Source organism: Cricetulus griseus, chromosome 5 (assembly GCF_003668045.3).
Source record: "Cricetulus griseus strain 17A/GY chromosome 5, alternate assembly CriGri-PICRH-1.0, whole genome shotgun sequence".
NCBI lineage: Eukaryota > Metazoa > Chordata > Mammalia > Rodentia > Cricetidae > Cricetulus > Cricetulus griseus.
In genome coordinates this window covers 57638313-57660512 of record NC_048598.1, presented here as the reverse complement: position 1 = coordinate 57660512, position 22200 = coordinate 57638313, and the positions used below count along the sequence as shown (strand labels likewise).

Genomic DNA, 22200 nt, shown 5'->3' with positions numbered 1-22200 from the left:
AGGGCCAGTAGGGTGTATCCCTTAAGAGGGTTCAGCAGCATAGAGGGGCCAATTGTGTAGTCAAATTGACAACCCCAAACTAGCTGAATTAGCTATGAGCCAGATTCTTGGCCATACCTCACATTTAATGAGTCTTTGTTTCCTTTCTTACTAGCAATTCTATGCTTGGGGAGAAAAACATGCAGCCTACTTCAGGACAACCCTGAGCGCCTGCCCACAAGCAGGTAAGAGGAACAATAGAGTTAAATGTTTTGGGGAGATTTGTGGCAAAAGAAAATGTTAGTCCTACTCCCTGGGTGACTTTCTAGATTCAATGGCAAAGAGTAAGGCCTCTTCCTTGCACACCACACCTACAGTTTCCTGAGACAGCATGTAGATGAAAACACCAGCTTCTAGATCCAGATGACAGGACTAAAACACCAGCCTCGCTATACATTTTGCTTAATGTCTTTAAGTCTTAGTTTCCTATTTTATAAAAGAGATAATAATAGTAACTCCAAATACATTGTAAAAATTAAAGGCGATAATGTATACAAAAATGTTTAGCATAATACTTGGCACATATGGATTTTAAAAAGCTGACTTTTCTTGTTATAACCTTTGTCACTAAATTTCATAGCCTAGCATAAAACACAGGCATCAGCAGTAAAATCAGAAATAAAAGTACCTTTTCTAAAGCCTATGTCTCTGAAGAAATAGATATTTACTACTAGATTCAAATTTTCTGGTAAAACAAAAAATACTATCTATACTATGATTCCAGTTTGCTATCTCTTGGTTGCTGGTCACTATAAGAGCCTCTGAAATGATACATCGTTCTCCAACGTGACCTTTCTACTCCATTCTATACTCACACTTCACTTGTATTTGTCTTTATCTCTGGGTCTACAATTTACCTCTCAAAATATAACAGAAGTAACCCAACAACCAGAAGAGATCTCTCTAGTAAAAGACAGAAGAAACCATGGAGATCTATAACCCAAATTGGTTTTTGTGAGTGGTTTGTTGTTTTGTTTTCTAACTTTAGGGAACTGAAGCACATAACAAAGTCCAGGTCTTGAGCTCAGTAGCAGATCCAGCATGAGAAAGGTCCCTTGGATAAGGCCTCTGCTCAGCAGCACAAAGCTTCATAAAACAGAAAGGGTACCCTGACACTTTTCTTCTGTCTTTTATCTGATTTCTCTATCTTTACCTGTGGAATTCTAATTCTTCAGATGCAATAGACTCTAAACAAGACAGTGGAAAACTGGGGTTTGAAGAATGTGTTCTTGCCTAGAACTAGAAAGCAGAAAGGCCCTCATCCAATCCAAACAGAATGAATCTGTTCTTATCTACTGGCCAACTTGCTAAAGGGTTCTTTGTATTCATCGGGGCCCCACGAGGAAGAAAAAAAGGGATTATCCACCTTATAGAATAGTAAACATTGGCTATTTAACAATTCTATTTATATCTCTAATTAGTAAAAATATATTGAAACCAGGTTATAATAATCAAGAAAGTCTTATGAGCTGCATTTACACAATATTGAAATATACCTAAAGACAATAATGAGAGAATTCTATTCATACACAGTATGAATCTACACACAAACAAAGTATGCTGTTAGAAATCAGGGCTGTGGCTGCTCCTAGGGCTTCAGAAATTGGGAAAGGAAGATGAGGCTTTTAGAATACTGAAATGTTCTGATTCCTGACCAAGAAACTGATTACATAGGTGTATTCTGTTTGTAGAAATGTACTGAACTACAAACTTATCATATGGTTGTTTTTCTTCTGTAATAGCGGTTCTCAACGTCAGGATTGAATGACCCTTTCACAGGGATTGCATAAGAGCATCAGAAAATATAGATATTTACATTATGATTCAGAACAGTAGCAAAACTACAGTTAGGAAGTAGCAGCGAAAACAATTTTATGGTTGGGGTCACCACAACATGAGGAACTGTATTAAAGGTCACAGCATTAGGAAGATTGAGAACCACTCTTCTACAAAGTATCACAAACAATCTTGAGAAGTAAATTCTTCCTTACATCATCAATGTAAGAAAACAGCTTACAGAGGTCAACCCTGAGGTCCTGGTTAGTAATGTCATTAATGGAAGGGTTTTTCCTTCTAGAGGTGACATCCCCAGGTCTCTGGTGAAATGTAGATGGGTACTTGAGGAGTCAAGAACACTAATGGCTTTGATATCTGCCTATTGCTGGTACAGACTTTTCGGAGATGTGGAGAGGCTATAAATCTCTCTTAGCTTATTCCTCTCTGTGGTGATGTAATGAAAAATGTCTCCTATAGTCTTGGAAATTTGAGTACTTGGTCTCCAGCTATTGGTGCTATTTGAGTTGTTTAGGTGCTACCCTTGAGGGAGGAACTAGTCATTGGGGTTGTGCTTTGAGAGCAAGCCTCACTGCACTTCCAGTTTACTCCCCACTTCACACTTGTATTAGAGAAGTGAGCTCTAAGCTTCCTGCTCTTGCCACCATGCCTGATGTCTACTGCCATGCTTCTCCACCATGATGGACTCTTATTGCTCCAGAACCATATCTCCAATAAGCCCCTCTTTCTATAAGGTGCCTTTGGTCACACTGTTTTATCATAGCAACAGAAAAGAACTAATATATTCTAAGTCTAGAAGAAAAGGAAGCTGACAGACTGCCAAGAAACTGCCTCTCATGAAAGTACTGTACTCAAATGAACAGAGAAAATGGAGGTAGAAGCTATCGGTTTTGCAGGGCTGTCTAAGATAGTCTCAGCAGTGTCAAGGTCACAAAGAGCAAAAGAGATCACAGTCGAGGGCCAATCTAAAGAAGTTATTTCAGTCATAGCAACACATTACTGGGTGTTACAGAGAAATTCAGATTAATAGTAAGTAAGCTACAGCAGATGCTGGAAACAATGGAGATGGTAGAAAGTGTCCCCAACAGCAGAGTCACATCAGACTGTCAGTGAGCATTAAGAGAAGTTACCTTTCCCCCTTTTTCAGTATCTGTTCCCGCCTCTAAACACAAAGGACATGCCTTCATAGATGCAGTTAAGTACACAGAATTGCACTCAGTCCTTTGTTCAGACCAGTAGTGGAAGAAATCCTGTACTAATTCCATGTCTAATCAAATCTGAAACATTGTCTAATGTTAAAAACTAGGAAATTGATAAAGAGCTATAACTACATCAATGACAATTCTGATTATTAGATTATCTTCTTACTTAGCCTCTAATCTTAACACTGGATGTTGTCATCTAGAAGCCAATGTATAAATAGCTGTATATATCCTCTCCCTATGACATTCACTTTCTTGAAATTCTCTGAGGAATGTCAGACATGGTATATGTGGTGGTTTGAATAGGATGCCCCCCATAATCTCATAGATTTGAATGCCTGATCATTAAGGAGTGACACTACTTGAGTGGGATTACAAAGTATGATCTCATTGGAATAGATGTGGCCATGTTGGAGGAAGTATGTCACTGGGGGGTGAACTTTGGGGTTTTAAAAGCCCAAGCCAGTCCCAGTCTCTCTCTTTGCCTGCTGTCTGTGGATTCAGATGTAAGACTCTCCGCTCCTTTTCTAGCACCATGTCTGTCTGCATGACACCATGTTTCCCACTAAATGGAAATGGACTAAACCTCTGAAACTGTAAGCAAGCTCCAGCTAAATACTTTCTTTTATAGAAGTCGCTGTGGCCATCGTGTCTTTTCACAGCAAAAGAACACTGACTAAGACAGCTACTACGTACAGTAGTCAGGGTCTCTGCTACCATTTATAACCAAGCCTCATGAAAGAATTAGTTCACCGAGAGCCTAAGAAAAGAGGGTTCCTGAGTTCCCAAGAGGCTAGTTCCAGCACTAACAGGAAAAGGGGTATAATTACTTAAGATTATGACAATTGAGGCTGGAGAGATGGCTCAGAGGTTAAGAGCACTGGTTGCTTTCCCAAAGGTCCTGAGTTCAATTCCCAGCAACTACATGGTGGCTCACAAATATCTGTAATGAGATCTTGTGTTCTCTTCTGGCCTGCAGGCATACATGCAGACAGAACACTGTATACATAATAAATAAATAAAATAAATAGATCTTAAAAAAAGATTATGACAATTATTTTCCATTTTTCTTTAGCCAAATTGCTCAATCCATATACAATAAATTGAGGTAACAATCAAGTTTCAGAAAGTAGTAAGGTGTCCATGATAAGAATAATCAAATCCTTAAGTCCAACTGGCTAAGACAGAACTTGGAAAGAAAACTAATTCAAAATATAAACATATAGGAATTAGTAAGTGAACTAGATGAGAAAACATGCATAACACTAAAGAGCCCTAATTCCCAAGAGTTTTGCAAAGCACAAAGGAAGCTGCCAGATCAGAATCAATATATAAAGCTGATAGATAATGGCGCTGGTCCATGGCTGTGTCTTCCCAGGATTATTCTTTTTCTTTAAGACTATGTGGTATAGAATGGTCATGGAAAACTTGTTAAGTGAAAGAAAATATCCTTTCTCTTATTTACAAAGCTATGCCACTGCTCCAACCACGAATCTTTGTGACGAGGAGCACCTATCCATATACCTTTTTAAAGAGTCTTCCTGAGTCCTCGCTGACTTGAACAAATCGAGGAATTATATTATTCAGGTAGATGTCACTCAGGGTGGTATGATCCCTGCTCTCCCGCTTCACCTGGTTTAAGAGGAGGTTCCAGCAGTTTACTGGAGAGAGAACATTCTGGTCCTTCCTGCATAGAAATGGAAGAAAAAAAAAAAGTGTTAGTAAGCAGGCAGGGCCAACAGCTATGATTATAGTTCACATCATAAAACTCACAGTAACCCAAGCAGAAGTGGAAACTAAGATATCTTTTCTACAGCCTACTGCTATGGTTTGAGTGGGAAATGCTCCCTGCCCCAGGCATATGTATTTTTGTACTTTTCATACCCCAGCTACTATCTGGGGAGGTTGGGCTTAGCTGGAGGAAAAGGGTCGCCATGGGAGTGAACTTTAAGGTCTATACGTCAATTCATTTTAATGATTAGAAAACTGAAGCTCACAGAAATTGTCATTCTCTGGAAACAGTAAAGATCAAGAGGAAACCAGAGAGCCACAGTCCACATCAGAGAGCTAAGGTCATCTGGCTTATCTTTAGGGTCAGAGATAAAGCTAAAGAGCTTATCTATCAGCGGGCTCTGGTGGTGCACACCTTTGATACCAGCAATCGGGGGGCAGAGGCAGGTGGATCTCTGTGAATTCGAGGCCAGCCTGGTTCACACAGTGAGTTCCAGGACAACCTCCAAAGCAATACAGAGAAACCCTGTCTTGGGGGGGGGGGAGAGAAAGATAGCTCAGTGAATAAGAGACTGGCTGCTCTTGCAGACAACCTGGGTTCAGTTCCCAGCACCTACATCAGGTAGTTCACTACCACTCCTAACTCTGGCTCCAGGGGATCTGATCCCTCTTCTCACATCCATGGGCACCTGCACTGTACACAAACCCATACACATGCACATACATGTAATTAAAAGTAAATTTTAAAAATGATCTTATCAGAGACAAAAATCTCTGGAATACTACAGACTAAAACCTCTACAAGTTTTCCCACAGTAGGATTCCATAAAAACAACATTGAAGATATCTGCCATGAAAAATTCACAGAAGAATGTCTAGTTCCATGTAACACATGTAAACACATATGAACCCCCATAAACACCAATCCCTAAAAAGTAAACAGAATATCCAAAAGTTATCTTTCTTACTTGAAAAATTCAGGAAGCCAAGAAAATACTTGTGTTGCAGAAGAGATGACTAGTCAAAAGAAGTTCACTAAACTCATAGCCAGTGTGCACCTACAGAAGGGATTATCACTTACAAAGAAAGGCACTGGACAAGACAAACCCGTGCAACTGAATCATGAACATCAATTTGAAGACATGAGCCAGTTTTCCTCCCTCAGTAGAGATTACATCTATGGATACTCAAACACATAACAACAGACGACTAGAAGGACTTCTTAGATGGCCAAGGAAAAAGCAGCTCCATAAGCATAAAATCTCTACATTATTCATTACCGCCCCCCTCATATTTCCTCTGGTTGCTTCAATAAGCTCACATACAAAATCAACACTTGTCCTATCAATTTTCTACCAGCTCATCTACAAAATGGACAGTCCCCAATCTAGCTCCTGAAAGATCTTCAATAGATCTCTGCTAAGCTCCCAGAAGCTCCTCCAGCAATTAATTAATAACATGTACATTTATGGCTTTGCAGAGTACAAGCCTGGTTTTAGTGTATGACTTAATCTTCTACATTGTTGTACTGAAGTTTTCCTATAGGTCCACAATCTATTATTTGCCCTTTCTCAAGGTTGTTGTGGATCAGCTGTGATGATGGATGCAAGAGAACTTTAGCAACAACACTATGCAAATGTGAGAAATATTATTATTTTCATTTCCAAACATGTGAGGACTCAGCTTTCATCCATTTCCAACATGCTCCTCAACAGGCACTGGGCCACAGCCAAGAATGCAGCCTGCTAAAAGTGCATAACCCTTAGCAAATCACAGTTGGGATAAGACGGTGACAGGCAATTAACCAAGCAGCTGTATGTCTCTGGGAAGATACCAAAAGGGAAACAGACTTCAATATTCCACTGTACTTTCCCAAAGAGACAAGGTAGAACAATGGTCCTGTGTTCCTCAGTGGGTACTGTGTGATGAGGTTGACAAAAAAATTCAAAAGGAGCCCAGAATCCCAGAAGCACCAGCAACTTCCAAAGCCCCAAAGCAGAACCCCTCTCAGACCTGCCAATTTCTAAAAAGCTGGCAATTATCAATGCATCTAAGAATATAATTTTTCACTTTCAGATAACAGTTCTGCAATGACAGACTAAACTCTGAATGAGTTAAATTCATCATTCAGTATATGTTATTAAGTCTCCAATGAGAAAGATAAAAAAAATAGGTATGTGCATGATAAAAGAGCTCATTTAGTGATGGCTTGACAGCAAACTAGTGATGAGAAAGAAGCTGAATGCAAAGAAATAAAATAAATAAAAAATGCAAACCTAAATTCCCTCCTGGCACCTTGATTAAAATGAAATGAACTGAAGCAGTCAAAGATTATTTTATTCAGATGAGCGTTATTAGCCTTTCTGGCTTATTTTCTTTATTATGCATTTTGCTGATGCTGACAGAAACAGGCAAGCTCGATAGAGGAAAAGCTGCAGCGGATTTGCGGTCTGACAGTGCTGTGCATAAAATCAGACCCTTGCTGACCCAGATAAGCCAGAGGATGGATTGGATTTGCTAGGGAAGGTGTTAAAAGGAGGGGAGAATTTAAAAATTAAATCACCAAGGCAGAAACTGACTTAAAAAGATTCTGCCCGTAATGGTGGCTGCTGGTTGTGTGACAGTGGCAGCCTGAAGGTACCTTTCAAAGATAGGCAGGCAGACAGGGGGTGGGCACATTTCTCTGGATTTATCACAGCTGTAGCTTCAGCTTTGCCAACAATGAGATCAGAGTAGGAGTGCTCAGAGACAGGAACAGAGAAGTACCAAAAGCAAAACCAATATACATTATGTGCGAAGAAACAGTTTTCAAATTTTCAAGTTAGGGCCACATACTTGCCTAGACAGATGACTAGAAAGGATTCAAGAAGCCATCTATGTGTCTTACTCAAAACAGTCTGTCACCTCTAATCAGGTTTGGGGAAAGAGCTATAGGGAATGGGGTTCTTGTAGCTCTGGAGTAGTCTCATGGAGCTTAGTTATAGCCTTGGTAGAGAGGTATGCCTTTCTTTCCCTCCTTCCAAACTAGGAATCTGCTTTGAAGTAGACACCTGGACCAACAATGTGTTAGATATCTGCTAAATGTTTAGCAACCACTTTCTGAGTATGGGACCTTAGTTCTTTTGGGTTAAGACAGAGAAATAAGGATGACCCCAAATATGAACCAATACAGACTCTAGCTGGAAATACCATTAGTCAGTTGTATTAGAGACCCTGCCTTCCCTTCAACCACCCCAGAACACCCTGATCTCAGGGAAGAGGAGACAGATAGAAGCTCTTCCCATAATTCAAGACAGTTAGTTCAGTGGGTCCCCTGAGAACAAACATGGGGTTCTATCCTAAACCCAAATCTCTGCCATCCCAAGTTCTTGCCTAGATTTTTGATATCTTATTTCTGATTCCTTCTGAGTTCCCAATCTCTTTTTATTTCATTCATTCACTCAACAAAAAATGAATAGTTAACAATGTGCCAAACTCTGTTCTGTGGACGAGAGCTGAAGGTTCATCCTTCTTGTTTCTTATATCGATCTGTTTGTGGACTTCTTAGATCTAAAACATGGCTTCTTTCTCCTAAACTGTCCTTGTGGGTGAAACCCTCATCTTGTTTATATTGGTCTTGCTGCTTGTATGAAAACAGATACAGAAGAACCCATTGACAAACCCTCATTTGACTAAATTAGAAGGTCTGTCTATCCACAGCCTTCTTTAGGACTTCTGCAGACCTGGAGCCTTCCCCTTCTTTACTCAACTCTCCTTATATAATGTAGCTATTATCTAAAAACTGGGGAACATGAACTATGAACTTAAATTCTGTTATTTGAACATTAAACAGTCCTCTCTCCAGGCACACCAAAATAATCAGTAATCAATATTAGGCATAGTTTTTGTCTATAGTCTCAGAATGTCAAAGGTAGAGGCAGGAAGATTGCTACAAGTTCCAGGCTAGCTAGAACTATACAATGATACCCTGACTCAAAAAATATAGTGATCACATCAAAAGGCCTGAAGAACTAATAATCAACAGAATTAAAATATAGCAAGAGAAAGACATGGCAAAGATATGAGCAATGACCAAAGAACTCCTCAGCTGAGAAAGTTTATAATCATTTTATTGAATTTTCAGTTGGATCCACATGTTCTACAGGGAGGTCTGTGAACAATTATATAATTATATCTTCAGTTTTTCCTTCTTTAGTTAATTAAGATGTCATCAGAAGCCCCATAAGTAATGACAACTATATAGAGAAAACCACAGATGTATTAGCAGATTTTTAAAATAAATAAAACCTTGGAAGATGGTTGAGGCATACTGCATGGCTCACTCCTGGTCATTTATGCTAGAGAAATAAATATGTATGTGAGCCAAAACAGAAGGGCATCAATCTGAAATCCGCACACTTATTTCAAAGCATCAAATGCTCCCTCTAGGAGCAGTATCTCTCCGGCACCAGGCACAAGCACAGAAATTTGATCTATACCCAATAAATTACTGATTTCCAGCCAGAAGGAGTTAACTACGCCAAGTAGTAACAGCCCATTGGTAAGAAAAGGGCATCCATTAGGGTACTACCTCCCTTTTCTAAATGCATGCTCTTGGGACAAGGAATCCCTTTATATGGCTCATGATAACAATGAGGGAAAAAAGCTTGAAACGAAAAATAAATGGAACAAAGTCATACAGTCCTCAGAGCAGCTTCATATATCATTACTACTTCTTATGCGTTGTGTCTCGTGTTTATTCTCTCGGTAGCTGCTGAGTGACCAAATATGTATCCCCATTGGTATGTGTGCTCCAAACCCAGACATATTATTAGCCAGGTTAATACTTTATTAGTGAAACTTTAAAGGGCTGGGAAGTGTAAGAATGCCCTAGTCAGTTTCCAGGTTAGTAGGTCAGATTTTGAGTTTAGTTCCTTATGGAATTTGGATGAATAGTGACTCTATCCCAGCAAGGAAATACTTTATATAAAGCACCCTAAGACCTGGATTCAGCTCTGTCACTTGATAGCCAGGTAATCTTGAGTAAGTGACATCTGTACTGTAAGCTTCACATTTTCCTTTCCTGTTTAAAAATATAAATGAAAACAACAGACCCAAAGCCTAACTCATCTGACTCCTGTTATCATCACATCATTACACCAAAATGATATCCACATAAAAGCTTTACCACAGGAAGTGTTCTCCAGCCACGATTCAGTATCACCACCACTTATTACGTTAACAACTGTCATTATTACTTGACAGCCTGCTCAATGAATTTGCACTCACAAAATGGCTCCAGTAAAGTCATAATTTTCCTAAAGACAAACCACACCTCAAACCTCTCAGGTCTTTTCCTAAATATTACAACGAACTATGTTTGCTATTTTTAGACTATGTCAGTGCACTACATAGGAATATGTTTTGCTACTATTAACTGATCATCTGGTTCTAGGAAAATTCCAAGCTCAGTAAATCTGTTGTACCCAACCTTGCCCAGATTTGAAAGGGAAAAAGTTTAAAGTGTAAAGAGGAAAGCCAGAGGGTACAAAAAATAGAATCATGCAATTTCAGGAGTAGAAGAGACTTTCAAGATGGTGTAGAATAAACCAAACGTATCATTTTCTATGGGAGGGAAATGATACTCAGGGATCTTGAGGTCACCCAAATAGTGGTGGAACAAGACAAGGGCCCGGGTCTCTTGACTGATTTTCTTATTTCATTGCGGTGGTTGCTGCATTTCAATCAGAAAACCTAACTTAGTGTCTACAAAGACCTAGTGATGAAAGAGTTAATGGACAATGCTTGGTTCCCCAGAGCACAGAGCTATTCTAAGACAACACATAACAGGAATACCAAGGGTCCATGAACCCAGAGGGAGCAAAGCTGCTGGTGACTAGCGGCGCCAGAGAGCATGTTGACACACTGCATGTGGTTATACATGAAAGGCAAGTGAAGAGAAAACAGTTTTGAATCCCACCCATTCTAATTTGGGCCTGGCTCTGGTACCTACTGAAGGGTTGTGCCATACCCAGCCACCCTGTAAAAGGACCTTTCAGTTCCTTCATTCTTTATTCTGTGGCTTCGCTTAAAATGTTTTCTACTGCAAAAGAACCGTAACAGACATTTTAAAAAGAGCATTGTCACAGCATAGTAGGATCAAGGAGCCACTGTAGATGATCAGGGTCATTCTAAAATGGAAGGTCCTCATTCTGGATTTGAACCCTACTATCAATCATTTCCAATCAAGTATGAGAACTGAAACTTTCAACAGCCAGGCTAAGTTCCTAAGAGAGCAGTTTCTCTGGGTGACCTTGCAACATAATCACCTGGAGTGCTTGCTTAAACTGTGGACTGGAGTAATGCCCAGGAACCTTCCTTTTTAAATAAGCATTCCAGGTAATTCTGCACCCTGCAAAAACACTTTAGAACTAGTGTTCTTATAGGCATGTTTTTCAATCTATGGGATAGGAATCACACTAAAATGTAGCTGAAATAATGATTAATTTAAAACTAGCATTCTTCTCCCCAACCCCCAGAACCTAGAAAACAGTAGAACAGAACAACTAAAAACAGTAGAAAATACCACACAGCGAGTATGATCAGAAGAGAATATCCTGGGGCTGGGGGCTGGCAACATGGCTCAGTGACTACGGGTGGGTACTGTGCTTGTAGTTTTAGATCCCAGTATCCATGTCAGGTGGCTCACAACCATCTGTAACTTGAGGACATCCAATGTCCTCTTTTGGCCTTTTATGGGTACTACACTCATGTGCACATACCCACACACAGACACATAACTCAGTAATAAATATTTAAAACAACAACAACAACAAAAATTGCCAGGCAGTGGTGGCCCACGCCTTTAATCCCAGCACTCGGGAGGCAGAGGCAGGCGGATCTCTGTAAGTTTGAGACCAGACTAGTCTACCAGAGCTAGTTCCAGGACATCCTCCAAAGCCACAGAGAAACCCTGACTTGAAAAGCCAAAAAAAGAAAAAAAAGAAAAAAAAAAGTAAGATATCAGTATATATTATATATAGTAAAAAATCTGTTTTTGAAAGAGATGTTCTTGGTTAATAATACAAATGTACATTGTCTTATATTTTTCTGTTCTTTTGTTGATTTTGTTTGTTAGATGTTTGCTTTAATCAGGGTATCACTATGTAGCCCAGGCTAGTTTAGAATTCATGTTCCCTGCCTCAGTTTCTCAAGTGTGTGGACTACAGTTGTGCACAACCAGGGCTGGCATATGCATCTATTTGCATGAGTAGACCTGTGTGTTCCAGCTTACAATAGTTTAGAAGTCTAAACCAATGTCCTAAATTCAAGGAAATGTTCAGATAACCCAGCCCTTTTTAAGAATCTGAAAATTCTCTTCCAAGTATTTTCTTCCAAAGACAGAAATGAGTGAGAAAGGTGGAAGGAAGAAAATGAATTGGGGAACTGTCACCATGAAGAGGACTCACTGGATAAGTGCAAGGTCCTGACTTCAGATCCCGAGCGCACACACAAACACTAGGACTGTGATGCACATCTGTAGCCCCAATACTGGAGGAAAGACAGGGAAAGAGAGGTGGACCTTGGGAGCTTGTTTAGCCATCTAGTTTAGCCAAAAGGCCATACTCTTAAGTTTACTGGGAGACTCTGTCTTTAAAAAAAGAAAAAAAATCAGGTAGCAAGTGATAATGTAAAACACTAATATTGATCTCTGGCCTTCATATGCTAATGTGTGGAGGTTCATCTACCACCACCACCACCACCCATCTCCCCCACCTCCACCCCCACCCCCTCCCGCCGCCGCCGCCGCGCGCGCGCGCGCACACACACGCGCACACACACACACACACACTTGAAAGGTAATTGGGGAGGACAGAGAGAAAGCAAGGATGGCATTTGTACACAAGCTTCCTAATCTCCATGTAAATGCAGAAGCCCCTCAACCCCTGGAAGCCATTCCCTGAAAACCTCTTTTTAGGACAATGCCTAGAAGTGTTCAGTGTTCTGGTCACACTGGGCATCCCATAATTACTGCACTTTGCTCTGTCTTCTTCCTGACCTCTATAGCTGACAGCCACTGTCTTTGTTGTACATCTGAATAATAAATAGTCCCACTATGTTGACTTCTAATATTTACAGTGACTAGAAATACTGAATTAAACAAACTTCTAAAGAACATGAGAAGAAAGTGGTTGACGAATTTCAAGAAGATGTTGAAAATAATGACATGGGCACAATGTTAATTGTTTCCTGAGTGACACACTTGTTATCTATAGGAAATATCTACACACACTAGGCAAGGCAGGCAGGCAGGCGGCAGGCAGTAGAACCGGCTCCTTTTCCCACCCTTATGGATAAAATCCTTAGAAGAGCACCTTCATTCTTAAGTGGGTAATTTCTCGACCACGGGCAGAACCTCATCTCCTTATTTGACCAAAAGGATACAAATTCCTTAGTCCGAAATAGCAAATCAGCACAATTAGAAGAACATCAGCATCTCCAGCTTGGTTGTCAATAGTACCATACAAATGGCTTAAATCCATTAACATGTGGAGAGAATAAAAATGGAGTGACAGCTGTAGGAACTAGCCTTTGCTAAGGAAGGCATAAAAGGAAAAGGGGAAAGTGGTGAGGGATTATGAGGAATAGGCAGGGGGAAATGGAGGAATGGGAGAGGAAGTACCACCGAGAAGACAGAAAAACCAAACCCTAAAGCTACTCTAAAATTTCCTGATGCTTTTTAGTAATTTGTTTTTAGGCTGTAGAAATGAGCACAGCAGCTGAAGCTTTGAGCCCATCTGTATTTGAACTTAAGCTGCAGGAAGATTCAGAACAGCTGGAAATAGTACTGAGCAAGTTACAGGGATCTGGAGGAAAAAGAAACAGAATGAGTGTGTGGGAGGTAGAGGGATGTGGCACAGAAGGAGAATTCAGACACCATCCTAAGAGAGAAGGTTGATAACTGGGTTAGAATTAATGTAAGAGCTGTTAGAGAAGCCAGTATGTCTGGGTAAGAAAGCTAGCAAGGAAAAATAAGGGGCTTTAGAACAGAGAGCTAGAGAATAGTCTAGCAATCAGGGCTAAAATTTTGCAGGGTTGGTTATCTATGGAAGAGTGCTCTAGACCATATTAAGATCATCAAAGGACCTACATCCAGTGTGTGACATGAGCTGATGACAAATGGTGTACACAATCAACACAAACCTGAGATAAACAAAAAAACAAAAAAACAAAAACAAAAACAAAAACAAAAACAAAACTTGACTCTAGTTCTGGTTCCCTAACTGTAAAAGAAGTGACCGCCCAGAATGGGAGGGAGAATTTAAGCAGTCATCTTAAGAGAAACTGGCAAGGGTCTACATCCATAGACTATCTTGCCCTGGAGTCAGAGTTGAATCAGAAATAGGGGGGCAAATCCAGACAGTCCTTGAGTACATCCATCATCTGACTTATGCTAACATCCTGACATAACTTACAGGTGATCATGTCCCTTGCTTTTTCTTAAACTTTTTTTTTTTTTTTTTTTTTGAGACAGGGTTTCTCTATGTAGCCTTGGCTGTCCATTCTGGAACTCACCCTGTAGATCAGGCTGGCTCAAAATCAAAGATCTGCCTGCCTCTGCTTCTGAGTGCTGACACTAAAGGCATGATGTGCCACCACGTTTGGCACTTCCTTAAGTTTTTTGATCTCTGGTCAAGAGAAAGATTTGGAAGTGAGAATGTTAATTAAGCTCTCAACATGGAGAGGAAAAATTAAATATAAACAGAATTACATTTCAAAACAAATAATACAACTATAGTCAAAGTCTGAAGTTTGAAGGAGAAAGCACCAAGAACAACTTTTTGGCTGGAAACAAAAACTTGAATACTCTAAGCCAGTATTACAACTGAGTCAGTATTTTTCAGAAGTGTGAGTTAGCAATTCTAAAACTATGTTCTGTACAGCCTAGGACTGAATAACTAGTTAAACATATTATGGATAATGGAACCAGACTTCTGACTGTTCAGAGAGGAGAATTACAAATATGGAAAGTGCAGACACTTAAATAAAACATGTGACATTAGAATAGAACTAAAGATTAATGTGAACTCACAGGCTTTTATATAAGTATGTAGAGATAGTCTCTGGATTGATGATGGTTGAACTTAAAAAGTGTTTTTACTTGACAAAGGTGTCAAAGCAATAAGCATTCAGTAGAAACTACATTCCAAATTTTAAGTTTGAATCTCTTCCTGGATAGCCACAGGCAGTATGACTCTCTGGTGATACTGGGCAGTGGCCGACATATGATCACAAAAGTAAATAATTAATACTCCAAAGAGTGCTATATTGCTCAGTCATGGAGCCTATTAAGTGTATTAAATGCACTTTCAACTTAAGATATTTCCAGCTTACTATGAATTTATCAGAATGTTATCCCATTATAAGCAGAGGAGCATCTAAATATAAATGGAGAAAAAAGTAGAAGTACATCGGTGCTGGCTTCTGGACCTACACCTGTCTACTACCTTTGCTGAAAGAGACTATAGTTAAACTCTAATAACAAATAGCACACATAAGCAACCATTGCTTCTAGATAAAATTCCATACTAAATGCAACCAGGACTCTCTAAAGAAATGACTTTCTAGAGCAGAAACAAGGAAAGCTCAGTTTGAGCCTGGACCATTTTACACTATAAAGAAATGATAAGAAAACATGTCATGATGACACAGGATCCAGTCTGATGGGACTCCAATAATAAAGTATAAGACACCACAAACATAAAGATAAATGCAAATATTAAGGGATCATAAACTATTGATGGAAATAAAAAAAAAAGTCTACCCATCCACATTGATATAAACAACCAGACCAAAAAAGTGGAAGTGGTGGACAATCACTTGCTTCTACAAAATCCCATGCAAGAAAATTAGAAGGAATCAGAGAATTTGAAAAGTGACTTTTTGGTAACCATTCTTCTCCTAATAGATTGACTCAAGCAAGAATTATCAACAGATGATAAAACTACTGGTAATTATACACAGACTTAAAGCGTGTCTCCATAACATGTCCTTAAATTTCAAAGCACAGGACAGAATAGCTTTAGAGTTACATCAAAAATACAGAAACCTGATAGATAGCACTTTAACCAAATGATCAAAGTTAACATTACCAGTAACAGAGCAAATCACCAGCAAGTGACTCCTATCATGGCATACTGAGAAAACCAGGACAATAACTCTTATGGCACTCCTACCAAAGCTTGCAACCTGAATCAAATCACAGACAGTATTATCAGAAGATTAGAAATAGCAAATTAGGTAGTAATTTTTGAGTCAAATGATAAAAAAGTAGATGTAATAAAATACAAAGACTTGGAATTTATTCTCCATTAAAGGATACTTAGAGATAAGACAACTAAACAACCTTGACTTTTCCTTTGCTAAAAGGACTTTTTAAACAACTGGTAAAATGTGGATGATTATGAATTAGGGATTATCATGGTGATCTTCATGTTCTACTTTTGACAATTACACTGTGACTGTGTTAGAAAACAGGTATAGTTTTGGCAGACACACACTGAAATATGTAGGGATATAAGAGTACCATATCTACAAAAAAATAAAAAAAGAGTACCATATCTACAAACACTACAAATTGCACATGAAAAGAAAAGAAAATATGTGAAGCAAAATGTGTGCCATATTTTCAATTTGGGTAAAATGGTATATACTACTATTGTGCTATTCTTAAAATTTTTCTATAATTATAAGATATAATTAAATATAAAATAAAAAGTTGTAAAGGATTCCATTCTGGAAGAAAACGAAGCCATTTTCCTCATCTCTCCTTTGGCACTAATTACATATTACCTTGTTTTTGTTTTTGTTTTTTTTTCTGTATAAACCTATCTTCCACATGACACCATGAGCCTCCTGAAGAGGCCCAGTCATCTCTATGACTCTAGAACCTATGCAGCATCTGTGCAGAATTGTTGACTGTTGATGATGAAAATGAAGCTGGGTGCTTAGAGTGTCTAAAAGTATCCCTCAACAATCTTGGTTCCTCAGCTTGAACTCCAGGCCTTGTTGGAACACAGAAATGTACATACATACACTTACACTGTTTCACATTAATCAGTAACCTCCGTTAATTAAAACCGTGGCTTATTCTACTACCTATGCTTCATTCCTGGCAGAGCCTGGCATATCATAAGTGCTCAGAAATGTTTGCTTAAAGAATGAGCTTACTAGGAGTAGTGTTCAATCATTTTCTAAACTTCTGGATAGAACAGCCAGAAGTGACCTGCTCTCAGAATCAGTAAGAATATAACATGTCCTCAGTCCCCAAACAACAAGTGATTTTAATCAAAGATTTTCAAAACAGTTGTTTCTGCTAATAAGAGTGGCACAAAAATGTGCCCAAATCTAATATATTGTCTTTCTTCATTTGATTAAAGGTGAGAACCTTTGTTTGTTGTATCACATAAGGCATATACATTTTTCCTCTATGTTATGAAGTACAAGGGCTCTCAGCACCCGAGTTTAGTACTTGTACTTGGAGTTTGGGTGACAGGGATAGGGAAAGGCAGCACTGGAGGTTGGGAATGTGGCACTGAAGCAAAAGCCTGCTTAGCACATGTGGGATCCTGGATTAGAGCCCTAGTTCCAGAAAGGGGGGGGGGGAAGAACTGAACTGCTTTAAGTCATACTATCCTCACCCATCTCTAACTGGAGGTGATTAATGATGTAATGGGAATCTCACAAAATCAGCACTGAGAAAGTACAAAAATAAGCTTAGAATCCAAGAAAAGTGCCATGTCGAGGTACATGCTTGTGATCCCAGCACTCAGGCAGCCAAAGAAGGAGGTTCATGGGTTCAACAGTGAGACCCTTACCTAAAGAAAAAAAAAAATCCTAGAAAAGCCCATAAACTACAAATCTGTACACTGTAAGAATCCAAACTACTTTGAAGGTACTAATGAAAGAGGCTATGCTGCAGCTGTCCCAGTAGCTTGTGGCAGGAAAGAGCATTCATTTCCATCCTCATAAGGAAGGAGCTAACAAAGTCAGAGGTGTACAAATGAAGGAGTATAAGGGGGAGGAAGGCAGGAAATCAATATACCATTGAAGCCGAGCCTTTCTTACTGTGTTTACCTCCCTGGGTACCTCTCTCTCTATTCAGAGTCCATTCAATAGTGCTTTGTGTTCTAAGGAAATCTGTCAGAAGCATTTCCACCTGTACATTGCAAAATCAGTCCCTTACAACTTCCTCCTCTTGCTGAATCCCCAAGACGCTGCCTATAAATTCAAAGAATTTCAAGCATCAACAGAAACCTCAACCTCCACCCCTAGAACTCAGTTAAGAACATCTGTTGTTTACAAAGGTTCAGACTGAGAGCTGCCAGACTTGTTCTACAACCTCTACTTTAACACTAGAAGCTGCCAGGAAGGGATGTTCTGAATTTCATGCAAGGATGCCCTCTTCCAATCACTTAAGCAGAAATAGTCTAATAGAGCTCAGGATCTTACCACTGAATCCAATCCTAATGTGTTCAGTTCGTTCTAATCCTGACTCCTTATCCAGTGTACCAAGAATGTTAAGATGCAGACCTGTTTCATTGATCCTTCCAGAATGTAAAACCCAGGGGGCAGAGAGTAAGAAGAAACAGGAGGTAGCAGAATAAAATTACCCTGCAGCAATGAAAAACCCAAACTCTACTTCTTCTCAACCTCCTTAGATCCTTCATTAACACTGAGCCCTTCCCACATGACCCTTCCCACAGTGTGATACTTGAGCACAGCACAGGACTAAGATATTAAAGTCTTTACTTCAATTAACATGGGACCAAATTTAATTGAGAATATAATTGTGCTATCTTTTACCTTTCTCTGACTGAACCAAGTGTGAGTCCCTTTCTGAATATTCCACCATCTCTCCCTTCTCAGGAACTACTGGTACCTGCTTTAAATGGTATTCTACTTTTAGATTCCTGTGCCTGTGTGGATATGTGCTATTATTCTCTTACAGCCTGCTTGACTTTCTCCAGCCAACAATAAAAAATAAAACTCTGTGTAGCAGAAAATGTCTTTTCTTCTTATCTTGGAAACCCTCCCACTTAACACAACTCTCAACAAGAAGGCATGGCTTTTGTCTTTAAAAGAGAACTGGGTCAAAGACAATGCATTTAATTGGCTGTGAATTCTTAAGAATTAAAGATTCAGAGATGGAGCTACGCACTGCTCCCTGGGTTTATTGCAATACTTTTAAGAGTAGAGACCGTACTATAATTCCCCTATCCTCCAGTACTGCTGTCAAAGGGCATGCCTCCTGTTTGTGGATATGGGAAGCTTGAAGTATGATTTGCTGACCCTATAGTGTCAGATCCTAGGATGCATAAGAAGCTCTTGCAAGTCCAGCACACCCCCAGATGCTCATAAAAGCATGTTTTGCTGTTGACCCATCTGTCATTCCCTGTCCCAGAAGGATAAAATAAAGCCATTTAAGTAGAAGTGTGGCAGCTTTTGATAGGCTTCCTGAGACCAAGAGCCCAGTAATCACAGTTGTTGCTGTACAGCCCTGCTGGACTCCATGGAAAGTGCTGCAAGAGGCCAAACAGAACTGGTCTTCTATCTACTCAAGTCTCTCTACTCCTTACATAAACCCCAACAGTTTCTTGCAGTTAATTTCTACTGAGTACCTACTAAGTGTAGATGCTGGACTAGTACTTCATAAACTATATCTAATCCTGAGACCAACTCTTCAAGGTATTACACTCCACACCTCATAGTATGGAAACTGAGGATTAAAGGGTTTAATGACTAGCTCAAGGTCACAGAGCTATAGCAGAAGATATCAGGTTTAGACTTAAGTTTACCCAGTTCAAAGCTTTGGGGTTTGGTTTTGTTTTTCTACTATGATGCAAAGTATCCCAAAAAACTTTCTACAGAATTATTTTTCAGTTCCAAAGACTGGTCAACCACCTTATCTTGCAGGCACTCAAGTGGCCTTCTTATGACTCCCATCCTCCTTTACCCTGTGTGAGAAGCCCTCTCAACACCATTCATTTTTTTTATTAGTTCTTTGAGAGTTTCACATGTGCTTTATTCACCCCCTCAACTCTTCCCAGATCTATTCTATTCCTGTCCCTATCCATACACATTTTTGGATCTCCTCAAAAACAAAACAAATCAAAACAAAGCAAAACCAAAAAAAACCAACCAAATAAACAAAAAGACCAATTTGTGCTGTGCTGCTTAAATATTCTTGGGTGTATGGTCTTCCACTGGAGCGTGGTTGACTTACTAGGGGCTACGCTAAGAGAAAATTGTCTGTGTCTGTCTCTGTTTCTTTCCCAGCAGCTAACAGATACCAATAGCTTCGTGGCTAAGGGTGGGATTTTGTGTCCAACTCCCATCTCCACATTGGGGTTTGGTCTGGCGTGGGCTTCTACAGGTCTTGTGTATGCTGTCACAACTGCCTTGAGTTCATATGTATAGCTGCTCTGTGTACAGAGGCATTGTTTCCTTGCAGTCGTTCACTACCTCTGGCTCTTAGACTCTTTCCACCCCTCTTCTGCAGTGATCCCTGAGCCTTGAAAGGAGGGAATGCAACTGAACATTATGCAGCCTCTTCTTCTTTTGTCAGTTGCCAACACGTCCTTTAAAAAGGACCAGCCACCACCTAAAGTTCTATATGGAATGGGCCGGTGGAAAACATACCAAGGAATTTCTTGTTAATTTCTCAATAAAAGTAACTTGAGCCACAGGGAAGGAAGGTCAACCCATGCTTAATACCAAATGCTGCTACATCTGGGCAAAACTTTCCAGGGGAAAACAAAAAATTACCAAATGTGTCCACAATGAATGAATGATGTGCTAATCCCAGGAAGTCAGATAGTTCTTCCTTCCAGGAACTCTGTTTCCTATTGCTCCCCTCCTTATAGAGAACCTCTGTTTTCTCTGGTTCTCCACCTTTTTTCTCACTTGCAGTCAGAGCTATAATATTCTCCATGGCCAACTGATTCTGCTTTTCAACCAAATGAGTAGTAAACAACTTTCAACTTGACTTTGAAGGAAGACTCCATTAACAGAAGGTAAGCACCTACAGCACCTTTGCACATACATAGGCTAGACATAAGACCAGAATTTTTCTAAACTAATAATGTAATTAATTTTTCACTGAAGGGACTGCTGAAGTTGAATATCTATCAAATTCTATTATTTTGTATTTCTTTGTGTTTGGCTACTTTTGCCTTCATGTATGTCTGTATATCATGTGTACTCCTGATGCACCCAGAAGTCAGAACAGGACATTAGATCCTATGGGACAGGAATTACAGAAGGTAATGAATGACCATATGGGTGCTAGGAACTGAACCCAGGTCCTCTAGAAGAACAACCAGTGCTCTTAACTGAGTTAACTCCCCACCCAGCCCTCCATCAGATTCATGAGATACTGAGGTCAGGCTCTCTTGCATCCTTCATTAAAGTAACTTTCCACAAGTCCACCTTCAGATATTGCTAACTTAATGTTAGCAAAAGTAAAATACTGGGGTTTTCTTGGGGAGGAGACCCCTTCTCTAGGAGTCTAGAACATAATTTTTAAATGTCCAAAAATATGTATTAAGGAGAAGGAAAAGATGGAGAAAAAAAACAGGTTATAAAATAGCATAAGGTCTGTAAGGAACACAGCAGGATAGTCATGCTTGACTGTTTCTCTAAAACTCCACATGGGGTGAGGGTGGGGGAGAGAAACTACCTCAAAATATAACAAAGACATTAGTTATTAAAAGTAGGAGATCAAAACCAAATAAGCTGAAAAGTAATTTACAGCAAGCCCATGTGAAAGAAGAGAAGAAAAGAAAAGCCAGCACATTATTAATTAGAAGCCTTCAGAATCCTGTGGGGCAACATTAACACAAAGTCCACTTCAAGAGACAAGGAAAGGCTCAACAACAAATGGGAATACATTTGTGCTCTTCAAAGAGTGAAAGAAAATGCAAAAACATCTTCCATAGGAAGGCTTCTTACTGTCACATGTCTCTGCTTTAAATCAAACCAGGGTGAATGAATTAGGGGACAGGGAGGCCATATTACCTAACTGAAAGCAGAGAATAATCATTCTAGTTGTCTGTAGCATCCCTCACAGTCTGGGGCAGAGGAATGGAACCATCAGGTCAGACTTTGCAGGAGTTAAGCTGTATGGGCTTTAATGAGGACATCTGCACTGAGCCATGTGGGGAAGGACAAAAGGTGAACAGGCACAAAGAACAGAAAGCAAAGCCGTGGAGTGACAGGGCAATGGCTTGCAGGGGAAGAAATTTTCCAAGAGAAGATAAAAATAAATAGTTCAGCAACATCTGCTCCTAAATGTGCCACTTATAACTATAACAAAATAACTATCCTAACCCAAGATGAATGGCTGAAATGGAGCCAGAGTAAAAGACAGGCCTAGAAAAGGGTGGGCTGAATC

The 22200-nt window shown here is 39.7% G+C and overlaps 1 protein-coding gene across 5 annotated transcripts in view; it reads right to left on the bottom strand.

Annotated features, from left to right (window-relative positions):
- Srgap2 (SLIT-ROBO Rho GTPase activating protein 2) overlaps window positions 1-22200 on the bottom strand; it is a 224883-nt gene that overhangs the window by 104233 nt on the left and 98450 nt on the right. For all 5 annotated transcript variants that reach the window (XM_027417668.2, XM_027417669.2, XM_035445604.1 and 2 more), the window contains exon 4: window positions 4560-4722. In XM_027417668.2, the coding sequence (XP_027273469.1) occupies window positions 4560-4722 (163 nt within the window). The remainder of the gene's footprint in view (window positions 1-4559; window positions 4723-22200) is intronic.